Source organism: Nothobranchius furzeri, chromosome 3, assembly GCF_043380555.1.
Source record: "Nothobranchius furzeri strain GRZ-AD chromosome 3, NfurGRZ-RIMD1, whole genome shotgun sequence".
In the NCBI taxonomy this organism is placed as follows: Eukaryota; Metazoa; Chordata; class Actinopteri; order Cyprinodontiformes; family Nothobranchiidae; genus Nothobranchius; species Nothobranchius furzeri.
In genome coordinates, this window is record NC_091743.1 from 61,789,392 (window position 1) to 61,809,209 (window position 19,818).

Below are 19,818 nucleotides of genomic sequence, written 5' to 3' on the forward strand. Positions count from 1 at the left end.
TGTTATAACAAACAGAAACAGCCGTAAAAACTACATTTCCACCATTTTTAACAGCTCGAACGTTGTTTATTGCATCAGCGTGGACACCACTAGCCGGTAAAGTTACCACCAGTCAAAGCCACTTGTCATTTTCATCCGAAAGAGAAAAAGCACAAAGAATAAAGCCCGCGTCCAGTTTTGTAACAGAGAAGCTGCCACCGGTCCGATGAAGCTGTTTGTTAGCGAAGGCAACCCGCACTGCCTGAAGGTGTTAGCTGCTCTGGAAGTGACAGGAGTTCACTGCGGCGTTCAGTACATCAGCCACGAAGGTAGGAAAGCTAGTTAGCATATTTCTGTGAATTTAACTGTACGTTTAATTACGTGTATCGTTTAGGAAACACAATGCTGGCTAGACATTGTTCGTAATTTCATCAGAACGTGTATTTTGAATGCCCTTTCTAACACAGTAGCGGTGAGCTAGCTGGATAAGTAGCTTTCATTGGTTGTCTATCAGTGTCATTCTTGTAAATATGAGAAACGACTGGAAACGACTCCTTGCTGTACAAAACTGCTGTGTTCGCTTTGTTTGTATCGTTTCATTTAAGCTTTGTTTAGCTTTCATGACTTTGCCTTTTGGGTAGGCTAGACTGAAATAGATTAAATTAAAAGTAGAAAAAACTGTGGTGGTTTTTAAACGAGAATTGTCCACATTTTAATGATCAGTGGTTTGTTTTAAAACGCTGGAAGGTCCAGTCATTTTAATTAGTAGAAATATTCAAAAATGTCATCCTGTATAATTCAAAGATAACCCCTAAAATAGCTGAAAACAGTGAAGACTCTTGTTACAACCATCGACATAAACATGGTTACAGCACACACTTTTTTCATCTTAAGAACACGTTTTTAAACTAGTTGTCATTAAACAACGCTTGCTCTTGGTGAAAATGTTAATTCAAAATAAGTTAAGTGGACTTGAACCTATCAGCAGCTTTAAGTAAACAAATGATCTGACTTTCCATATGGTCATTTTTTGTCACCATGCAGGTCACGCTGGATCCAAACAAACTTGATGACCAACACCCTGGGTCAAATATTCTTGGTTGCTTAAAAAGGGAATTAAATATGTTGATATTTATCCTTATTGGTGTAAATTTAGTTAAAGGAACACCACCATCAAAGCAATACTTAAGTGACTATTACTGGAAAAACAAGCATAAGGATAACTCACTTGGCCCTGATATATCTGGATCAGACAAATAAAGAACAAACACAGTGTGATATATGACCAGTCACCACAGAGCACTGATAAATAAACTGAATTAAAATGGCTCGGTCATAAGATTTTGTAGATCAGATCTTAAAACACATATTGCTACATGATTATGTAGCAATAACGTATGTATGAATGTGGAATAATGACTCTAGCTCGAATTGAACCATGTTTATTTTTAATAACCAAAGATAATTGTCATTTGTATGACTCAGAGGCTTTGTCTTTATTGTGGAGAAAGTTTGTTGTGATGTCCTGTAAAACAACCTCAGATCATCACTGCCTTGCTTGATATGTGTTTGTGCTTTTCTTCCATGTTTTCTATGTTTCACTTCAGTTAGTTTAAGGTGTTAAAAAGACAAATCGCACAGCAAGGAAATGTTTTGCTTTTAATTTTACTAAACAGACAATGGGGGTGCCAAAGGCAAGCCAAAACTGCATAGTTCCACTTTAACTATGTATCCATACATACTTTCCTAGAGAAAAACACATAACCTAGCATTACTAATAACAAAATACAGTTTAACTAGTTTTACAATATCAACCACAAAGTGAAATAAGTATTTTTTTCTCACTTTTCCAGAGAAAGTGGTCCCTTTTCTCAGCCGTCCATCGTTTCCAGCTCTTCTCCTGCCCAGTGGACAACACCTTTTTAGCTCTAATGCTATATGCAGGTCAGTGTTATGGGTTGTTAGTTGGTTTAGTTCTGCTGCTTCAGCATCATTTGTTGACTCGTGGGACTGTTTATGTCTTCTTCTGTGAAACATCTCTAAGATGTAAAAATTCTATTCAAAAGCAAATGAATAAAATAATTTCTACCCTGATTTGTCAGAGCATAAATCCAGAATCTGTCTGGGCTGTGATTGTACGCGACTGGCTGGGGATTCAAAATTGTCAGAAAATATGCAGATTTTAAACTACAGTTGCACTGAGTTGCTACGTACGACCTTTTAGTAACATGTTCGATAAGTGACTGGGTCATGAAGGAGATGATACGTCATTTCAGGCAAATTTTTGGGTGCATTTTTGTCACATTGTCTCAACTAGGTCGTTGTCTTTCTGTAATGCACGCTCCTTTTAAAACTCTCTTCCATTTCTCCCAGTTCTGATTCATGGAAAATATTTACATTTATATGTTATAGCTGCATGACCCAAATGTGTCCTTCTCTTTTAGATACTTCTTTGAAGTGAATGGACAAGAGTCCAACGACGTCAGCAACCAGTGGCTGGAATGGGAGACCATAGTTCTTCAGGTGAACTCTAACTAAACAACCTGACTTAACAGGCTGTCTGTAGACAACAATAGATGTGTTTTTGAAATGTATTTCAACAGATGCATCGTACAAAATCCTCTTATCAGGTCTCGCGATGCTAGCAAGGCAGACACCGTAAATGCATGCAGCTAAATGATTAAAACTGATTAATGCATAAAAAAATAGAAACGGTGTGAATCTGACTGATGAACTAAAATAATGTTGTTCCTTTTTACTTCTGTCACATATATTTGGTTTATAGTTGCACCTAACATTATTTAAATTACTTTTCAATTGCACAGCCTGTTCTGCATCAGGCTCTTCACATGGCCGTGGTACAGGGAAAAGGATCGGAGGTGTCTAGGGTCCTTCAGAGTCCCCTAAACTTCCTGGATCAAAGCCTGAGCAAAGGGAGCATGCCACATTTAACTGGGGTACAGTATTAAACCATATCGTGTTGGTGCTGCAGCATTTATCCTGAATGATTAAAGCTAAGTCAGCTGTGATGTGTTTCAGGAGTCTGTCTCAGTTGCTGATGTCATCCTGTGGGCGGCTCTATACCCCGTTTTATCTGACTCTTCTTTAGCACTGGGTAAGCGCTAATGATTACTTCTGTGTGATGTTTTATGGATTAGCTTCACTTTCTCATACTTTTAAATTACAATTTTTTACAACCCTTCACCTCTCCCTCTTTGTCCCCCCCCCCCCCCCCCCCCCCCCCCCACACACACACACACACACACACACACTTTTTCAGGTGAACATAAGTTTGTCAGGGCTTGGTTTGACCATTTGGCTGCTATGCACAGTTGTCAGTCTGCTGCTCAGAAAGTGTTGCAGGGAAAGGCCATGAAGAACTACATGCAGAAGCAGTCTGTGCCCCAGAGCTTCCAGTGCAGAGACACACAGCCAAGCAACAGCAGCCCTGCTGAGGTATCTTCCAGATCATCACTGAAACTGTTGGACTTCATGCTTTCTTACAGAACAGTAAATGATCCAAACCCAAACAAGGCTTACATTCATCTCAGGCGCATTCTCCAAGGCTAAATGAAAGCAAAAATCCTAATTTGTGACTTAATTTGGATGTAGAACATGCAGACAGCACATCACTTATTCCTTTAAATATAGTTTTTAATAAGAATGTTTGATGGATCTGAGATGAAATGCATTACTATGATTTGACAATTACTGAATTCATAAACTCGTGGTTCCAATTTTTTTAAACCAATGTCTGTTAGAGTGAGGAAGGTGAGCGCGCCGTCTCAGAGGAGGAAATGGAAGCAGCTACTCTCACCTGGAGAAAAGGTCTGACCTCCTGCTCTTTGGCCACAGAAAGACAACACCCTCTGTGAGTATTTTATACCTTTATTAACTACTCTGTTTGACATTCTCTATGCATTATTGTACACAACACGTTGGCATTGTTTCGTCAACACCTGGCTACATACAGTATAAAGGACAGATTTACAGAAATCTGAAGTTTATATATTCTACAGAAAATGAAGCAATGTCAAATTTAACTCTTTTGTCCATCAGTTTGCCAGAAGAGGGCAAAAGAAACATCCTTTTGACGAGCGCTTTGCCTTATGTCAACAATGTCCCACACCTGGGTAATATCATTGGCTGTGTTCTCAGTGCTGATGTCTTCTCCAGGTATGAAATCTGTCTTGTAATTGTTTTATTTTTATTTTTTTCTGTAAATGGTGCTGGAAAAACAATAAATAAAATCAATTATTTAATGAAAATACACACACCCATAATATAACACGCAGTATCTTAAAGCTCACTGAGAAACATGTAATATTTATTTTTGAAATACGATTGGTCACTCTACGTGTCACATACATGCTGAAGGTCTTCTACCCTTTTTTCCTGCATTAGTCGTAAAAACAAAATTAACAAGGAAACTATCGGGTTAGAAAAGACACACAGATCTACGTCTCACTGTAAATTAGCTTTCATGGACTCACCCATCTTGGCTCACGCCTGCAGAAGCTGAGTGTTTCTCAGCTAGTAGAAGCTAACCGTTAGCATTAGCAACTCCACAACATGGCATAACTCCTTTAGGCTTGTGGTATTTGTGGAGGTAAAGCATCAGCGTTGCGTTTATTTGCCCATAAAAAAGAGCAAAGAGAAGGCAGCAGAAGTGGTTTGTTGCTGTTAGCCAATCATACACAAGATGTTCGCTAAATATTAAAGGTGTAGTTCACTGAATTTTTTTTAATTATTTCTGATTATAATTGGTCACTCTTGAGTTTTTCATGCAGGCTGAACATGTAAATAGTCTCCTACACCTATCTCCTACTTTAGCTTCTGATAGAAAATAGACGATGAAACTCTAGGATTAGAAAATCCTGACAGATCTACGTCACACTGTCACTTAACATTCATGGACTCGCCCACCTTGACACACGACAGGAAGGCTGTCGTTGGTTTAGGGTCCAGGAAACAGCAGAGAACATCTCGGCTAGTAAAGTCAAACTGTTGGCATTAGCAACTCCACCGCACAGCAGAACTCCTCCAGGCTTGTGTCAATTGTAGAGATAAAACATCAATGTTTCAAAGTAAACGGAGTCAGTGGTAGAGTCATGTTGCTGTTAGCCAATCAGAGGTGAGATGTCCCAATATCAGGAAAAAAAGACTCCAAATCCTGTCGTCTGAAGCCACTTTCTGTTGACTTGTACTTCCTGAAACAAGTGAATCTGACCCCCCTCCCAACTAGACACCACTGCAAATGTATTGATTAAACACACACACACACCACCTGAAACCAAAGCAGCTTTTCTCAATCCTCATTCATGTTTCTGCCACAAAAACAACCTCACCTCTTGTAGGTATGGCCGCCTGCGAGGCTGGAACCTGCTGTTTGTGTGTGGCACAGACGAATACGGCACGGCCACAGAGAACAAAGCCAGAGAGGAGGGCCTGACACCTCAACAGATCTGCGACAAGTACCACGCTGTTCACTCTAGCATCTACAAATGGTTCCAGATCGACTTTGACTTTTTCGGCAGAACCACCACAGAGAAACAGACCGAGTGAGTGAGCGGATTTCTTAAAGGCCGTCAATGATGAAAAATGTAATTGTTGTTGTTTTAGGAATTCTAGTCAAGCCTTTTCTTCCATCAACAACTCTTTAAAAAGAGAACTCTAATACAAACGTTCTTTTAGAGGTCTGGTGCTTACATGAGTTGGTTTTGGTCTGAAAGGATCAACATATTTCCATGTGATTCTTACTCACTTATTACAAAATTACATAACATAAAGCAGGATTAGTGTAATCTTGCTTCTCAACCAGGGAAATACACTTGTATTAATCTCAGTGTTAATGTTGGATGTAGGTTACTCACCACTGCTCAGTTTAAAGGGACACTTTCAAACTATTTCATTTTCTTAAGCCAGTATGTGCTAAAATGACCCTTTACGAGGTTAATGATAGACCACCCAGTCCTGTCGCCTCCACTTGCAACTTCAGCCTGGCGGGCTGCTCTATTGGGTCTTGCCTGGAGCTGCAGTATTGTTCCAGTGTGTTTCCTGCATGTTTTACATCATGAACACAACTGATGTGTTTAATTTAATGATGAATCACTCCTGTAGACACTAAGGAAGACTGGGGAGACGTTTCAGCTGTGAGATTAAGGTGTTAAAACGACAAACGCACAGCAAGGAGATGGGTTTTTCTTTCAATTCTACTAACGGACTCTAGGAAATGCTAAAAGCAAGCCAAAACTGCCTAAAGATTAAAGTCCCATAGTTGTTACGCACACTGGTGTGGTGTTGTGAAAATTGTCCTCCGCATTTGACCCATCCTCGAGGGGGCGGTGAGCTGCAGACACGGCCATGCTGGGGAACTATTTGGTGGTTTAGTTCCCCTTTAAAGCGTTTATTGATTTATTTTAATAAGTAATTAAGTAGCAACATGTTAGGAAATAAAGTACTCAAAAAGTAGCATCAATTTTTAAACGGTAAGACGTTTGAGAGTTTCTAATTAAATATAGAAAAAAGTAAGAACTAGTCTATTCTTTGCAAAATGACATAATAATTCAGATATGTAACTAATTTAACAGTTTCGCAATTGTACTAATTATTTTTTCTTATTAAGTTGTTTGAGTATTTAGGTAACAGAAATATGGCACTCAAATGGGAAGTTGTTCTTTGGTAAAGATTAGCTCTAAATCCTCCTGCTTGTGTGTTGAAAATGATTTCAGGGATTCAGACTCTTGTTTTGGGGCCTTTGCTTTGATATAGGGCAACTTAAAAAGCATCAAACAGCAAACTGCAACACCAGGTTCTTTGAGAAATAAAAGCAGCCGTTAGATGAAAGACTTTAAACCTGATTCAGGAGAAGAGTGTCGTGGTTTAGGTCTTAGATTTTAGATTTAATAGCGAACAACTTTTTTTTAAAATACTTTTTGTGTTTTTGCCACAATCAATAGTTGGAGCTGTTCTCCCCGAGTACACTGCTGTGTATTCTTTTGAATTCACCTGGAGCATTTGCCTAATTTTCTTATCAACAACAGGAAGTAATGGTAGTGACACAATACTGAGCTGAAAGACTAAACTGTGGTTATTATAATGACTGAGTAATCCACAAATCAGTCAGCTGTTATTGTACTGGCACAGTTTTTAACATGGAGCCAGACTCTTTCAAATGTCCTTTGTACTCTCACACCCACCTCTTTTTGTCCATTTTCAGAATAGCTCAGGACATCTTCTGGCGACTCCATAAAAATGGGTTCCTGGTAGAAGACACAGTAGAGCAACTACGCTGTGAGAACTGTCAGCGTTTCCTGGCAGATCGCTTCGTGGAGGGCACGTGTCCCCACTGCAGCTATCCCGAAGCTCGTGGAGATCAATGTGACAAGTGTGGGCGCCTCATTAATGCTGTGGAGCTCAGGGTGAGTGAGGTGGAGCGCATTGTTCTTTTTGGAGACTTTAGAGTCAAAATCAGGTCTCTGAGTCCTTTAAACTAAACAGGGTGGTTTATCTTTTTTATCGTTTATGTTATTGGTATAGTACGTCAACCCCGTCCTCCTCGTCATCTGCTTATCCGGGTTTCTACTCCAAGTCCCTCCTGCTTGTTTGAGCTCCTCGTCCTATCTCTACGGTTGAATCTGGCCACCCTGCAGAGGAAACGGATTTCAGGGGCTTGTACTGGCGATCTCATTCTTTATCGTTACCCAGTCGATCATAGGTGGAGGTTGGAATGCTGATCACCCAGTAAAGTGAGAGCTTTGCTTTCTTGCTTAGCTCCCTCTTCACCACAACAGACCAGTTTGTTGTCCGCACCACAGCAGACGCTGGTCCGATCCACCAGTCGGTCTCTTGATCTTCTTTCCTCTTGAAGACCCTGACACACTTTAACACCTGCACTGGTGGTAGGACCTCTCCTCTGACCCAGAGTTGAATCAACCTTTTTTTTTCTGTTGTCATATTTGGGGGTCATGAACCTCATCCCAGCCGACCAGGTTAACACGGCCTTGGTCCCTTGAGCCATTTCCTGGCCTGGCTGCATGTTGGGACTCTGGAAACCACCCAGGCCAGGTACTATCTCTCATTGTCCATCGCAGTTCTTCTGAACTGCTCTTCTTTGCCCTTTGCCTCGAACCAAATAACCATAGGAGATGCTACCAGGAGCAAGGTGCACCAGACAATATAGCTCCTATGATTATAAGGGTACTAAACTCTGCCCCGGTATGGTGGCAGTTCAAATAGAAGATGTCAACAGTATTATAGTTGTTCCATTATCTAAATGATGATTATATTTGCTGCTGTTGCCTGCAGGAACCTCAGTGTAAGGTCTGCAGGCAGACTCCAATAATCCGCTCCTCCAAACATCTTTTCCTGGACCTGCCAAAGGTAAGCGTGCCTTCTTTGTCTGCTCTGCAACTATTGGGCGCTCGTTTGACGACTAAGTAATTCCTTTATAAGTTTAAGTTTGCATTCACAGAGAGCTGCTTGAAGGCAGAATTCTCTTTGGCAGTGTTGTTTTATAGATGGCCTTACTCTTTCTAAAGATGTTCTTCAGTGAATAGTTGTTTTTGCAAGTAAATTACTCAGTTTTTTTTCCCTTTCTCTTGTGCAGCTAGAAAGACAGTTGGAGCAGTGGTTGGAGAAATCAACCAGCACAGGAGACTGGACAGCAAACGCCAAACAGATCACTCGGTCCTGGATAAGAGATGGACTCAAACCGCGCTGCATCACCAGGGACCTGCAGTGGGGCACGCCGGTACCTCACCCTGACTTTAAGGAGAAGGTCTGAACTGGTTTCTTATGCACATGCACTACAGACTCTGCATCTGTTGCATTTTCTTGGTTTCTTTTCTGCATAGCACAATGAACAGATTTTTGTTGTTGCTTCTTAAACTCGAGGCTTTTTAATAAGACACATCATGTCAACAAATCAGCATAAAACTGCCGCCACGATGTGTCTTATGAAAGCGCCATGGCAGTGCAGGAATTTTGAGCCATTTGTTCCACCCTAACTTGATAGTAATAGTGCCACAATGCCTGACTTGTGAATGCATATTACGCCTTGGCACAACAGCATGGTGGTGTCATGATCACGTGGGGAGTTACTGCCGAGCTTCGGCCGGCTAAATGATTGAAAATGAAAGTAAACACGGGCATAAGTTTTGCTTTTGTTGACAGAACCATCGGAGATGATAAACTGGAGCGATGCAGAGCTCCAAGAGCTTCTCTTTGTTCAATCTGAAGTTCAGATCATCTGACAGCTCCCTGGGACTGTAGAGGACAGACGCCTTTAGGAGCGGCTTGTGAGAAAACATAGAGCGCAGCTTCAATTGCAATAAAACGCAAGTTCAAGTTAAAGGGAAGTCTGATGTGCAGAGACCTGCCCCATACCTCCGGTTTACCGCCATCATGTAATCTTTTATGAAAAGGACACGATTGCTCCACATTACCGCCACAGTCTGACCACTTAAAACGACCTAAGGCTCCCAGGTGCCAGCTTAGCTTTGCTGCTAATTGGTGGCATTAGAGGACTCAAGACTTCAGCACACAGCTCAGAAACAGTTTCCCTAAAGTCTAACTTGATATTTAGGTCGTTTCATGCCTGTAGGATTCACCGAATGTTTCCTTTGTAATGTAACATACGGTTCATTTCTGTAATAAAACACATCAGTTTGGCCTTTTTCCCCCTGCAGGTCTTCTATGTGTGGTTTGATGCCCCCATTGGTTATCTGTCCATTACTGCCAGCTACACCAATGAATGGGACAAGTGGTGGAAGAATCCTCAGCAGGTACCAGACTCCACACACAAAACGTCAGGTCTTTAACCTCCTTTTTCATAAATAACACATCTGATTAGGTTTTGAAATGTTACACAGATGTCAGCTTATTTTTAAAGATCGTTTTTATTTGTGAAGCTATTTCCAGCTTTACTTAAATAGAGGACTGGTTTGACATTTGTCATTCAGACTTGAGCTTGGTATTTTAAGTACGCCGCTCACCCACAGCAAACAGGAAGCAGCTGCTAATTGTCAAGCATGATTGTGTACACATAACAAGTCAACTGACCTGAAACCTGATGGCTCAGAAGTCTGATTTGCTCTTTCATAATCCTCACTGACTCGTCTCATCCCCCTCCGTGTAAAACCCCAGGATTGAGCCCCTCTTATGAGTGTGTGATGCCGCGTGTTTGCAGGGAGAAAAAGTGTGTGTGTGTGTGTGTGGGGGGGGATAAAGCCTCTTTGAACTGGATGATCTCATGATGATCTAATATGATGTCATCTGACGGTGCTATGTTGTGTTTCTGCCACCAGGTGGAGCTGTACAACTTTATGGCCAAAGACAACGTGCCATTTCACAGCGTGGTGTTCCCCTGCTCCCTACTGGGAGCCCAGGACAACTACACTCTGGTCAATCACCTGGTTGCCACCGGTTAGCACTTGTTATGAACACAAGGGTGATCCCTCATTTAGCTGGGTCTGGGGGTTCATTTTAGATGCTTGATTGGGTTTAAAATAAGAGAAAGATGAATGATTTGTATCTTGAGTTGATGAAAGTGTATTCTTGGTGAGCGTTTTGGCCTGATCTGTAAATTTTCCATTCAGAATATCTGAATTACGAGGACACAAAGTTCTCCAAGAGCCGTGGCGTGGGTGTGTTTGGTGACATGGCGAAAGACACGGGCATCCCGTCAGACGTGTGGCGGTTCTACCTGCTGTATGTCCGTCCAGAGGGACAAGATTCAGCTTTCTCCTGGGCTGACATGGCTCTAAAGAACAACTCGGAGCTGCTCAATAATCTGGGAAACTTCATCAACAGGTCAGTGCTAGTCTTCGTTTATTAAGTCAGAATACGAGTTTCCTCAGTAAAACTAGAATAACTGAACCGATCCCTCATTTTGACTGCGTAACCCAACTTATTTTTGTTCCTTGATTTATGACTCGGTGGGTTTTATTCTACTCGTTCTACACAATCATCAGAGGAATGAAGTGTTGCACAATCCACCTGGTGTTGCTCACACTTTCTTCCTGTTTTCACTCCCAACGTAAGGCAACACTGTCATCAAGTCTAATTAACAACTTAGTTCTCAAATTGTCGTACTCCTTGGAAAAAGTCAGTTGCAGCACTAGCTATTACAAGATGCTCACCCCAGATTTCTAAATTTGTTTGGGATGGTGTAATTTAGCCCCAATTACATTGCCTCAAATGATTTTTAAAAGATCAGGATTAAATCCCACTTCAAAGATGTTTCTGAGCGGCTTTTTTCCCTCCACAGTACCTTGATCTTCAAAAATTGGTCTCGGGCAGCGACGCTGATGCCTAATTGGTTCAAAAATATCTTGTAAATTGCATTCTGCCTTAGGTGGAAACAATTCTGCTTCAGAAAAGAAATCCTGACCTCCCCTGGATACAGTTTCTGATTCAGAACTTTATCTGTGACAACAAATTCATATTTTATGGTTGATTTTAGAGCAACTGTTTCCTCTTATGGCTATGTAGTGAAAATCTTCAGGTGACAGTTTGGCAACATATACTGTGGGATGTGACTCCATACACACGTGTTAGTTTGCATCATACTATTGTTAATAATATATGAACAAAATGTATAATTTTTTTTTTGTTTTGAACTTGTTCAAACAAGCTATGTTTTCCCTTCCAGAGCCGGAATGTTTGTTACCAAGTTCTTTGAGGGATGTGTGCCAGAGATGGATCTGCAGCGAGAGGAGAAGAAGCTCCTGGCTGTGGTGGGCTGGGAGCTGCAGCAGTACATCCAGCTTATGGACAAAGTCCGGTAAGAGCCAGCGACACCCGCAGAGATGGAAACGTAGCTTGGTTTAGTTTTCACACAGCTTTTCTGTTAATTTATCACTTCTAATTTTATTATTTTAGAATTCGTGATGCTCTGAAACACATCCTGAACATTTCTCGTCATGGCAACCAGTACATTCAGGTGAATGAACCCTGGAAGAAGATTAAAGGAGGAGAGTCGGACAGGTGAGACACGCTCAAACAGTTTCCACTATCTGTAGGTGAATGTGGGTAGATCTGTAGCACTTCGCTAGAAGTCCTCGTTTCTTCACCATCATTTATCTTTAAGAAGACAAACACTTTACATTCACGACGTCTGACAGCCGAGGTGACTTATTTGTTGTTTCCAGGCGGCGTGCTGGCACTGTGACGGGTGTTTCTGTAAACATCGCCTGCTTGCTGTCGGTGATGCTCTTTCCTTACATGCCTTTGGTCAGCCAGACCATCAGAGATCAACTCAACGCTCCTCAGTCTTGTATCGGCACCATGTTGCAAGGCACCGGCACCTTTGTGTGTGCTCTGAGTGCCGGTCATCGCATCGGCACTGTGAGTACGACCTCCACATCTAACATGCATAAGTCGTACCTGTACAGACACACAAACTACCGGTATTTGGAAGCTGGGTGATACAACGAGAATGCAACAGTGTTTCAGTACGGTGGAAGGTTCTCTGAAGACACACACACACACACACGAATGACGAGATAGGCAGTGTGAGGAGGTCTCAGCCTTCCAGCCAACAGCGAGTTTCTCTCAGGCCACTTGTCCCTTCAGGTCTAATTGTGGTGACTTGTCTGCACTGCATTCAAACAGCTGGACTGGCATCTGCAGGCTGTAGACAAGAAGCAGGACACGCCATCAGTAAAAGTCTTACAAAGCTCATGCACCAGAGAGCTGTAGTTCTTCATGTTTTTTATGATAGTGACCAAAACTTTCACATTTGTCATCATTATTTTCATAATCTTTAGCATTTGAGCAAAATTTTAACCTTTAGTCGTTGATTTTACCCGGGTATATCAGAGATGTTTAGATTAGTTTCAGTCATTCTTACATATATCTAAAATTTTTCACTTTAATTTCCTTTTTATTTCCAGGTCAGTCCATTATTCCAGAAACTGGAGACGGACCAGATTGAAGCTTTGAAGAAGAGATTTGGTGGACAGCAGGTATTTGATGTTCATGATCCCTAATGGTGTGCACATGACTTCAGTCGGGTCATGTAAGGATGTAAATCCACCGTTTATGAAGAGTAAAATAAAGATTATAATACATCACTGGTCACAGGGCTCAGACTGTCATCATGCATTAAAATTAGCTTCAGACTCAAGTGTCAGTTCTTTTACATGATACTGAGCAAAAGGCAGATGTGTAAATAATGCATGAAGCATCCGTCAGATAAATAAAAATAATCCCTCTCTAAACCTCCTTGCCTCCAGCCTGAAGACGAAGCGTCTAATGAGAAGGTATTGAGTGACGTTTGTTTGAAGAGTAGGTCCACGCTCATACTGCTGTCAGTGTTGATTACCCAACGCCCTCACTAACACTCGCAGCCTGTTTTACATCTATATATGTTGGATTTTCACTCATCCCAGCGTGACTCGTTCATTCACATGTACTGATTCATAAATTCTAGTTGATGTTTTGAATTTTGAGTGTAATTGTCTAAAACAAAGCAAGTCGAGTTAACCGTCCAAAGGCTTGATGAGGTTTTTCATTCCTGTACTCCTTCAGAAACCAGCTCAGAGCTCCGTCAGCGCTCCTGCTGCTCCTGGTGCTGAGGTGAAGGTGGTGGGTGGAGTGGACCCGGAGAAAGCCGAGCAGCTGACTAAAGCTGTGGCTGAGCAGGTTTGAGCGCTCGCTGGCACCGACACACCACTGATCCTTTAAATTGAAATATAGCCGCACAATGAAATTAGTTTTTTATCATAAAATCTTATAGAAAAATAAAATAACGTTTTTATATAACCGACCATGCACAGTCAACTATGATTACATTTAAACTCTACGACAGAACTTCAGTTTGGAAAACCGTTTTGTGTTGGTTTACATTTAATGGATAGAAAAATATTTAATTAAAACGTTTTTGTTTTTTTATGACTAATTTTTCACAAATGTAGCCGGAAATTCTTATTTAAACACCCACATATTTCCAGCTTAGCGAATGATTTGGTATTTCATAATGGATTACACACCTAGTCTTTTAATTCAACACCAATGTCTCCCCCCACAGGGAGAAAAGGTTCGAGCTCTTAAAGCCCAGAAGGCAGAGAAGGACGTGATCGCAGCCGAGGTGTCCAAACTTCTGGAGCTTAAGAAACACCTGGCTCTTGCTGAGGGGAAGAACGCTGCACCTGCACCTCAGACGGGCAAGAAGAAGAAGTGAGGCAGGAACAGAGAGGGAAAGCAAAAGTTCAGGTTAGTCAGGGGAAGGACGGTTTGAGGTTTGACGACAGAGAACGGGAACAAGATGTACACGAGGAGATGAGGGTATTAGCTCAAGGCAAAGCCGTGACAGGATCCAAGACAATGCGGTGTTGGCACCAAGGACTAATGAAATGCTGGATTGGCCGACGGGGAAATGAAAACACACAAAGAGACAGTCAAATGAATGCAGCTACAGAATGGAGGGATTTTTCCAAATCCCCACACCAAAAGAAACTGATTTTATACTCTCCCTGTGATAAAGTCAGCATACGATATTAGCGTTGGAAGATGTGTTCCACATCTAAAGGTGGTTTTTGTAGCCGCCGTTTTGCTTTAATACCCTTTTTGGATCTATATACTGTCTTCCACCTCGCTTACTTTGAATCCTGCTTTTTCCAATAAAATATACAGACAACTTATGCTTTGATACAGCGTTTTATTGCAAAGTTTTAATAGCGATGAATACAATGAAAATGGTAAAATACATGATTTGGATGCCATCAATAAAAGCCATGCATTATATTTGACAAAAAAACTACAATGATAAAATAACAGTATGCAAGGATCTTACAGTACAAACCTTTACAGTACAACTGTATATACACAATACAAAAATAGTAAATCGGGGTAGAAATAATTCTGCCACAGATTCCAGAAAATAGAAAAGGTCAGCTTCAAAAGTTTAGCCGGATTACTTTTTCTAATTACAAACACACAAGCCAAGGGTTATAGAAAACTTAAAGGCAGGATTTGTTTTTAAAAGTAAAAAAAAAATAAAATCGCTCGTACTCAACACTGGACTGGGCACTTTCAAACATGTCCTGAGCTCCACAACTCTCCAGAAATTGGGGCAAATAATCTCTGCTAGCCAGATTGTAGCCCTTAAGGAAGGAGTTACAATTTATTGCAAAATGGTGGAAATACAGTGAGTTTTCTAACTACAGCTCCTTTGTGACACACACGTGACATACACACACGTTTGTGTTCTCCAGCTCGTTTGAATCCATTTTTCATTCCACTAAATGACATTCATTAAATCTGCTGCACCATTTGCATTTCAAGCTTTCTTCTCTTCTTCACACATGCTGTGTCCTTTTATCTGCCGCACTGCTGTAGCAGCCCTTCTGTCTCTGAACCTTTTCTTGTCTTGACTTTCATCGCTTCCTTTGTGCCTTCTCTTCTCTTCCTAAAACCCTCCCATATATTAAAAAAAAATATCTTTGGTTTCCATTTTTTATGATGCATTTCATGACCACTGCATTTGACTTTCCCACCACTGCATATTCCAATTCTGTAGGACCCGTTTTCTTTTAATTCCCATCCCGTCCTAATCATTTCCTGGTGTTAACCAGCCTCTCAATCAGAGCTCTCCGTGTCCTCTGAACCTCTTCTCCCAGCCTTTCAATCTCTGCTTTCAGGCGCTCATTCTGCTCGGTCAACTCTTGGACTTTCCTTTCGTTCTCCTGTTCTCGTTCTTTGCGACTCTTTTTGGTAGAGGAGTATTGTGTGCGCTGTGTGGAGGTGGAGAATGAGGACAAGGCACTGTTAGCCCTCTCGCTGGTGCTCCTCTTACGCTTTCCCAAAAAGGAAGAGGAATAAACAGAGGGAGAGGAGACGGGTGAGGAGGGAGGAGAACAATTTTGAGATGGAGACTGGGAAGCTGAAGAGGAGCCGGAGGGTGAATCTGGGACACAGGGCAGTTCCTCCTCACTGGCTGAAGGAGAAGCAGGATGGACGTTGTTGGAGTGATGGTGCTGATGATAATAATAGCTACCGCTGATTACTGCTCCGCTTTGATCCACCATTCCTACCCCTCCTTCACTCAGCAACTCAAAGAATTCAGGAGGCAGCAAGTCGCTGCCACCTCCTGTCGAACTACCCCCACTTCTCTCAGCCTCCACCTGCCTCTCCTCTGCAACAGCTGGACTCATGCAGGAGGAGGATGATGAAGAGGACGATGATGAGGAGGAAGAGTGATACTGGGCGGTGTGGAGTGCCTCTGTTGTCCTCTGGACACCTTCAGTCCATGTCTGGTTTCCATCAGTCAGCCACGTCAGAGAACAACTCTCCAGAACATCCAGAAACTCGGGCTCCTTCTAAAAGCACAAAGACGAAGTGTCAATTATTACCCTCAACTGTTGCTAGTTAGTTTTAACCTCCAAGTAAAATAAAATAATCACAGGGTTTGGATCAATTTAGATTCCAACTACTGACCTCGGTGCATGTGGGGGCACGTGCCAGTTTTGCCCCTCCCGAATCAGAGCCCAGAATATCCTGCAGGTCCTCATACCACGCCTCCAACTCTGCACCATATAACGGCCCTACTCCAGGGGGGTACGGCGGGGGCAGGTGTAGCCACTCGGCAGTCATCTCGCCAGTCAGTCGCAACACACAGACACTCGGCCACACAGTTTAAACTGCACCTGAGGGCGGGAGCAGTCATCAGAACCAGAGGGGGTTAGGAATCAAAACGGATGAAAAGAAAGAGCAAAGCAGCTGCACGATATATATAACAGACATGTCAAAAAGAGCTCCACCTCTTCCAATCTAATCACTGCCCTGCAACTGGTTTGATTAGAAAAGCTGAAAGTACAAATATATTATTTACAATTGTCATTTATATCAAGTTGATTTATTTTAGGGCAATTGTTGTGCAATTCTAATTGTTACATGGCAAAAGAGTGGCACTAAAGTATAACATAATACACAAATTATAAAGTCTCAACTAGACAAAAGCGTTTATGTACAAAACTAAATGAAATCACTAAAAATGATCCAAGTATATAAAAAAAATTACCTTCAGGAAGTCTCCGTTAATCAAGTCTGACAATTTGTTGGAGATAGAGTGTCCCAATAGTTCTGAAAGAAAAAAAACAGGTTAACAACAATTATAAAATAATGTTTTCATTGTTAAATGAGAAAAGGGAAATATGCTGATGTTTCAGAATGGAAACTGATGATTTGAGCAAACTGAGCAAGCTTGGACAGAAAGTGGAAGATGCTTGAAATTGTCTGTCTGAGAGAATAGAAGAAAAATGTTGTTTAGGGTATTTACAAAATATTTTAAGATAAATAACGGAAGAAATTAATTCCCGCAACATAATTATTGTAAACAAAGGGCAGACTGCTCTCCATTGCGCCCCCTGCTTTTTACGGCTCACAAAGACAGGTTTCAGCTCGATAAACAAGTGGTTAAAAGACGAGAAACATGAATCCGTGATGGTCTGCCTTTTTGTTTGTTTCCATCTCCCTTTACTCAGACTGGAAAACATCAGCAGCCTCAGCAACACAAAAAACTGGCATGAAAGTGGGAAAGTTTTAGTTTCTGATTTGATTTGGAAGTAAAACAAACATAATTGATAAACATTTGGGACGTTTTTATTTCTGATATAACGAAAAAAGTCCTTATTGTTATCAGATTTGTTAAACTTATCTGGAGTGTTAAGATTCAACACACATAAATAAAAAAAAATTCCAAAATATGATTTTTATTTTCTCCGAGTTTAGTTGAGAACTGTAAGCCAACACAATTACGTCATGGAAATGCGAGTCCAGCAGGAGGAATGGGCGAAACAAGGAAAAGGAGAGAGTGGACTGGGAAAAACTACAATGAATGGTCAGCTCAAACGCGTTACGAGTTACACAAAACAGCAGACAAAAAAAAAAGAACACCCAATACTTTTCTGGTTATTAATCATTATTACAGCCTGATGTTAACTGCGTATGATTTTTAATAGTCCAACTATGCCTGGAAAGTATTATTTTCAGTATCTGACGGAGCCTTTTCTTGGTCAAAAGCCAACACAACTTCTAAGACAAACAACGCAGACAGCTCATAAAAACAGCATCGCGTGGATTGTGATTGATTTAAACAACTGCTGTTCTAAAAACGGTGCTGGGACACCGGCCAAAAACTTGCACGAGCTTTTTCTTTCCGCCGAGACCAACGAAGTTCACAAAACACCGAAAAACATCGAGCCACTCACACCCACAAAGGTTCACATTAACACTCGCTTACCCTTTTTCTTTTATTCGCTCGCCTTCTCGACTGTCTTGAAGTTGAATATAAATATTTTAGTAAAAATTGATGATAGCTCATGTTAACCATTGTTCTGTCTTGACAGCTGAATGTGATTTTTCGGAAACTCCCGGCGGTGTTTATATGGAGGAACAGGCCAACCTAACTATGCATGAGAAGTCGGTTTTACTACAACCTACGTTGAGTGAGAACGAGTGACGTTGACCTGGTCCAATCAAAAGAGTGGAGTTAAGATCTTTTCCTTGGCGACATCCAATTAGCTGGCTGAGAATGACTAGTGGGCGGAGTTTAAAGTAAAAACAGCTGGTTGTTACTCCAGCCTGTATAGTTTGTACGAGCAGCAGTTGTGATGCAGTCGTAAGACGGCCAGGACGAATTTGGGGCGTATGGGAGTCACATGAAAGGAATGATGCAATGCTTGGCAACCAATTTCTAGCTGGGGATAACACCAGCAGAATCAGAACATGTTTTATTAAACACTGTTGGCTCTAACAAAAATCTAAAAATATACATATATGCATGGATATCTAATGTCGAAGAATTGTTTTGTTTTCCGGAACAGAAAAGCTGAATCGATTTTTTCACTAATTTTTTTTTTAAATGTTAGGAAAACAAAAGTGATATGGCCAATCAATTTAGCGCACACATGGTCGTGACGTGTTTATTAATTATGTTGCCATCCCCATCTTGTTTTTGCTTGACTTTTGTTCAAGATGTTTTCCTAAAGTTTGTCACAATGAAGCATTACACACGGGTTTATCAAAGCGCGACATTCGGAGAGAAAGGAAACAAAGTATGGTAGGCCGTTGTAACATATAACAGAACAACACTTTTAAGTAACATTAACTAAAACAATTTTATTCGACACTGGATTCTAGCTTGAAAAAATAAAATTGATGTGTTAATAACGTAAAAGTTAAAAGCTTCATTTCAAGTTTTACATTAATATATGCTAAATGTATCCTCATGTAATTCCCTTTCCATCTATTAAGGTAGCGCGACTCGTGTTGCGAATGACCGCAGTCACCAATTCTTGTCATGTGTCTTGCCCATGTATGTCTGATCTCTGAATTGTGTGTACTGAAACTCTAATTTCGTTTCTCTGTATGTCTTGCACATGTGGTAGAAATGACAATAAATGACATTGACTGATATCTTACATTTTATGTGGCCATTTACACAGCATATATCCATTAATGTTAACAAATATTGTTTTAATATTCAAAATGAGTGTATTGTATCTTCAGAAAAGTTTTCTTCCACGCAAAAAAACATTTTGGATTTCCACAATGTACCTGGATATCTGTAGCTGTCAAAAGAAACGCAACATAAGTTATCTTAGGAAAATTGACATTTGCTAGATGGAACTAAATTAAATTAAGGTAAGCTCAAATCGTGACTAGGAATAATAAGTTTAAAATATTTATTTAGAAAATTTCCTTTCTAACTGTTATATGATAAATCGGCTTTCCATACAGCAACTACTTTTAATTCCCGCTTTAAAACAACGCGTTTCTATAGTTGTGTCGTTTTATTGGTAAGTAGTGTCTATAATATGTCTCAGACGTTCACAA

At 40.9% G+C, this 19,818-nt stretch overlaps 2 protein-coding genes across 3 annotated transcripts; one reads left to right on the top strand and one right to left on the bottom strand.

Annotated features, from left to right (window-relative positions):
- Positions 1–70: 70 nt before the first annotated feature.
- Positions 71–14,624, top strand: mars1 (methionyl-tRNA synthetase 1). 2 transcript variants are annotated; one of them, XM_015959140.3, is made up of 22 exons: positions 71–308; positions 1,833–1,923; positions 2,424–2,502; positions 2,805–2,936; positions 3,019–3,094; positions 3,260–3,435; positions 3,741–3,850; positions 4,039–4,155; positions 5,337–5,540; positions 7,199–7,400; positions 8,287–8,361; positions 8,588–8,758; positions 9,669–9,764; positions 10,287–10,404; positions 10,578–10,791; positions 11,633–11,764; positions 11,863–11,967; positions 12,132–12,327; positions 12,876–12,947; positions 13,218–13,244; positions 13,513–13,626; positions 14,012–14,624. In XM_015959140.3, exons 1-22 carry the CDS (start codon positions 206–208, stop codon positions 14,162–14,164), a joined length of 2,763 nt encoding a protein of 920 aa, XP_015814626.3. In that variant the 5' UTR covers positions 71–205; the 3' UTR covers positions 14,165–14,624. The 2 variants fall into 2 exon arrangements, with proteins under 2 accessions (XP_015814626.3, XP_015814627.3); XM_015959141.3 differs by lacking the exon at positions 13,218–13,244.
- On the bottom strand, positions 14,622–18,357 carry ddit3 (DNA-damage-inducible transcript 3). Its single transcript, XM_015959142.3, has 4 exons — positions 18,224–18,357; positions 17,003–17,064; positions 16,420–16,628; positions 14,622–16,301 (listed from the first exon to the last, which is right to left on the bottom strand). Exons 3-4 carry the CDS (start codon positions 16,573–16,575, stop codon positions 15,537–15,539), a joined length of 921 nt encoding a protein of 306 aa, XP_015814628.1. The 5' UTR covers positions 16,576–16,628; positions 17,003–17,064; positions 18,224–18,357; the 3' UTR covers positions 14,622–15,536.
- Positions 18,358–19,818: the final 1,461 nt, after the last annotated feature.

What these genes read in the sequence shown, in the direction of transcription:
- mars1 (XM_015959140.3), top strand. Translation starts at nt 206, where the DNA reads ATGAAGCTGTTTGTTAGCGAAGGCAACCCGCACTGCCTGAAGGTGTTA. An exon ending in GCATGCCACATTTAACTGGG is followed by an intron (nt 2,937 to 3,018) that starts GTACAGTATTAA and finishes GATGTGTTTCAG; the next exon opens with GAGTCTGTCTCAGTTGCTGA. An exon ending in ACGAAGCGTCTAATGAGAAG is followed by an intron (nt 13,245 to 13,512) that starts GTATTGAGTGAC and finishes GTACTCCTTCAG; the next exon opens with AAACCAGCTCAGAGCTCCGT.
- ddit3 (XM_015959142.3), bottom strand. Translation starts at nt 16,575, where the DNA reads ATGACTGCCGAGTGGCTACACCTGCCCCCGCCGTACCCCCCTGGAGTA. An exon ending in GTGCCCCCACATGCACCGAG is followed by an intron (nt 16,302 to 16,419) that starts GTCAGTAGTTGG and finishes TTGTGCTTTTAG; the next exon opens with AAGGAGCCCGAGTTTCTGGA.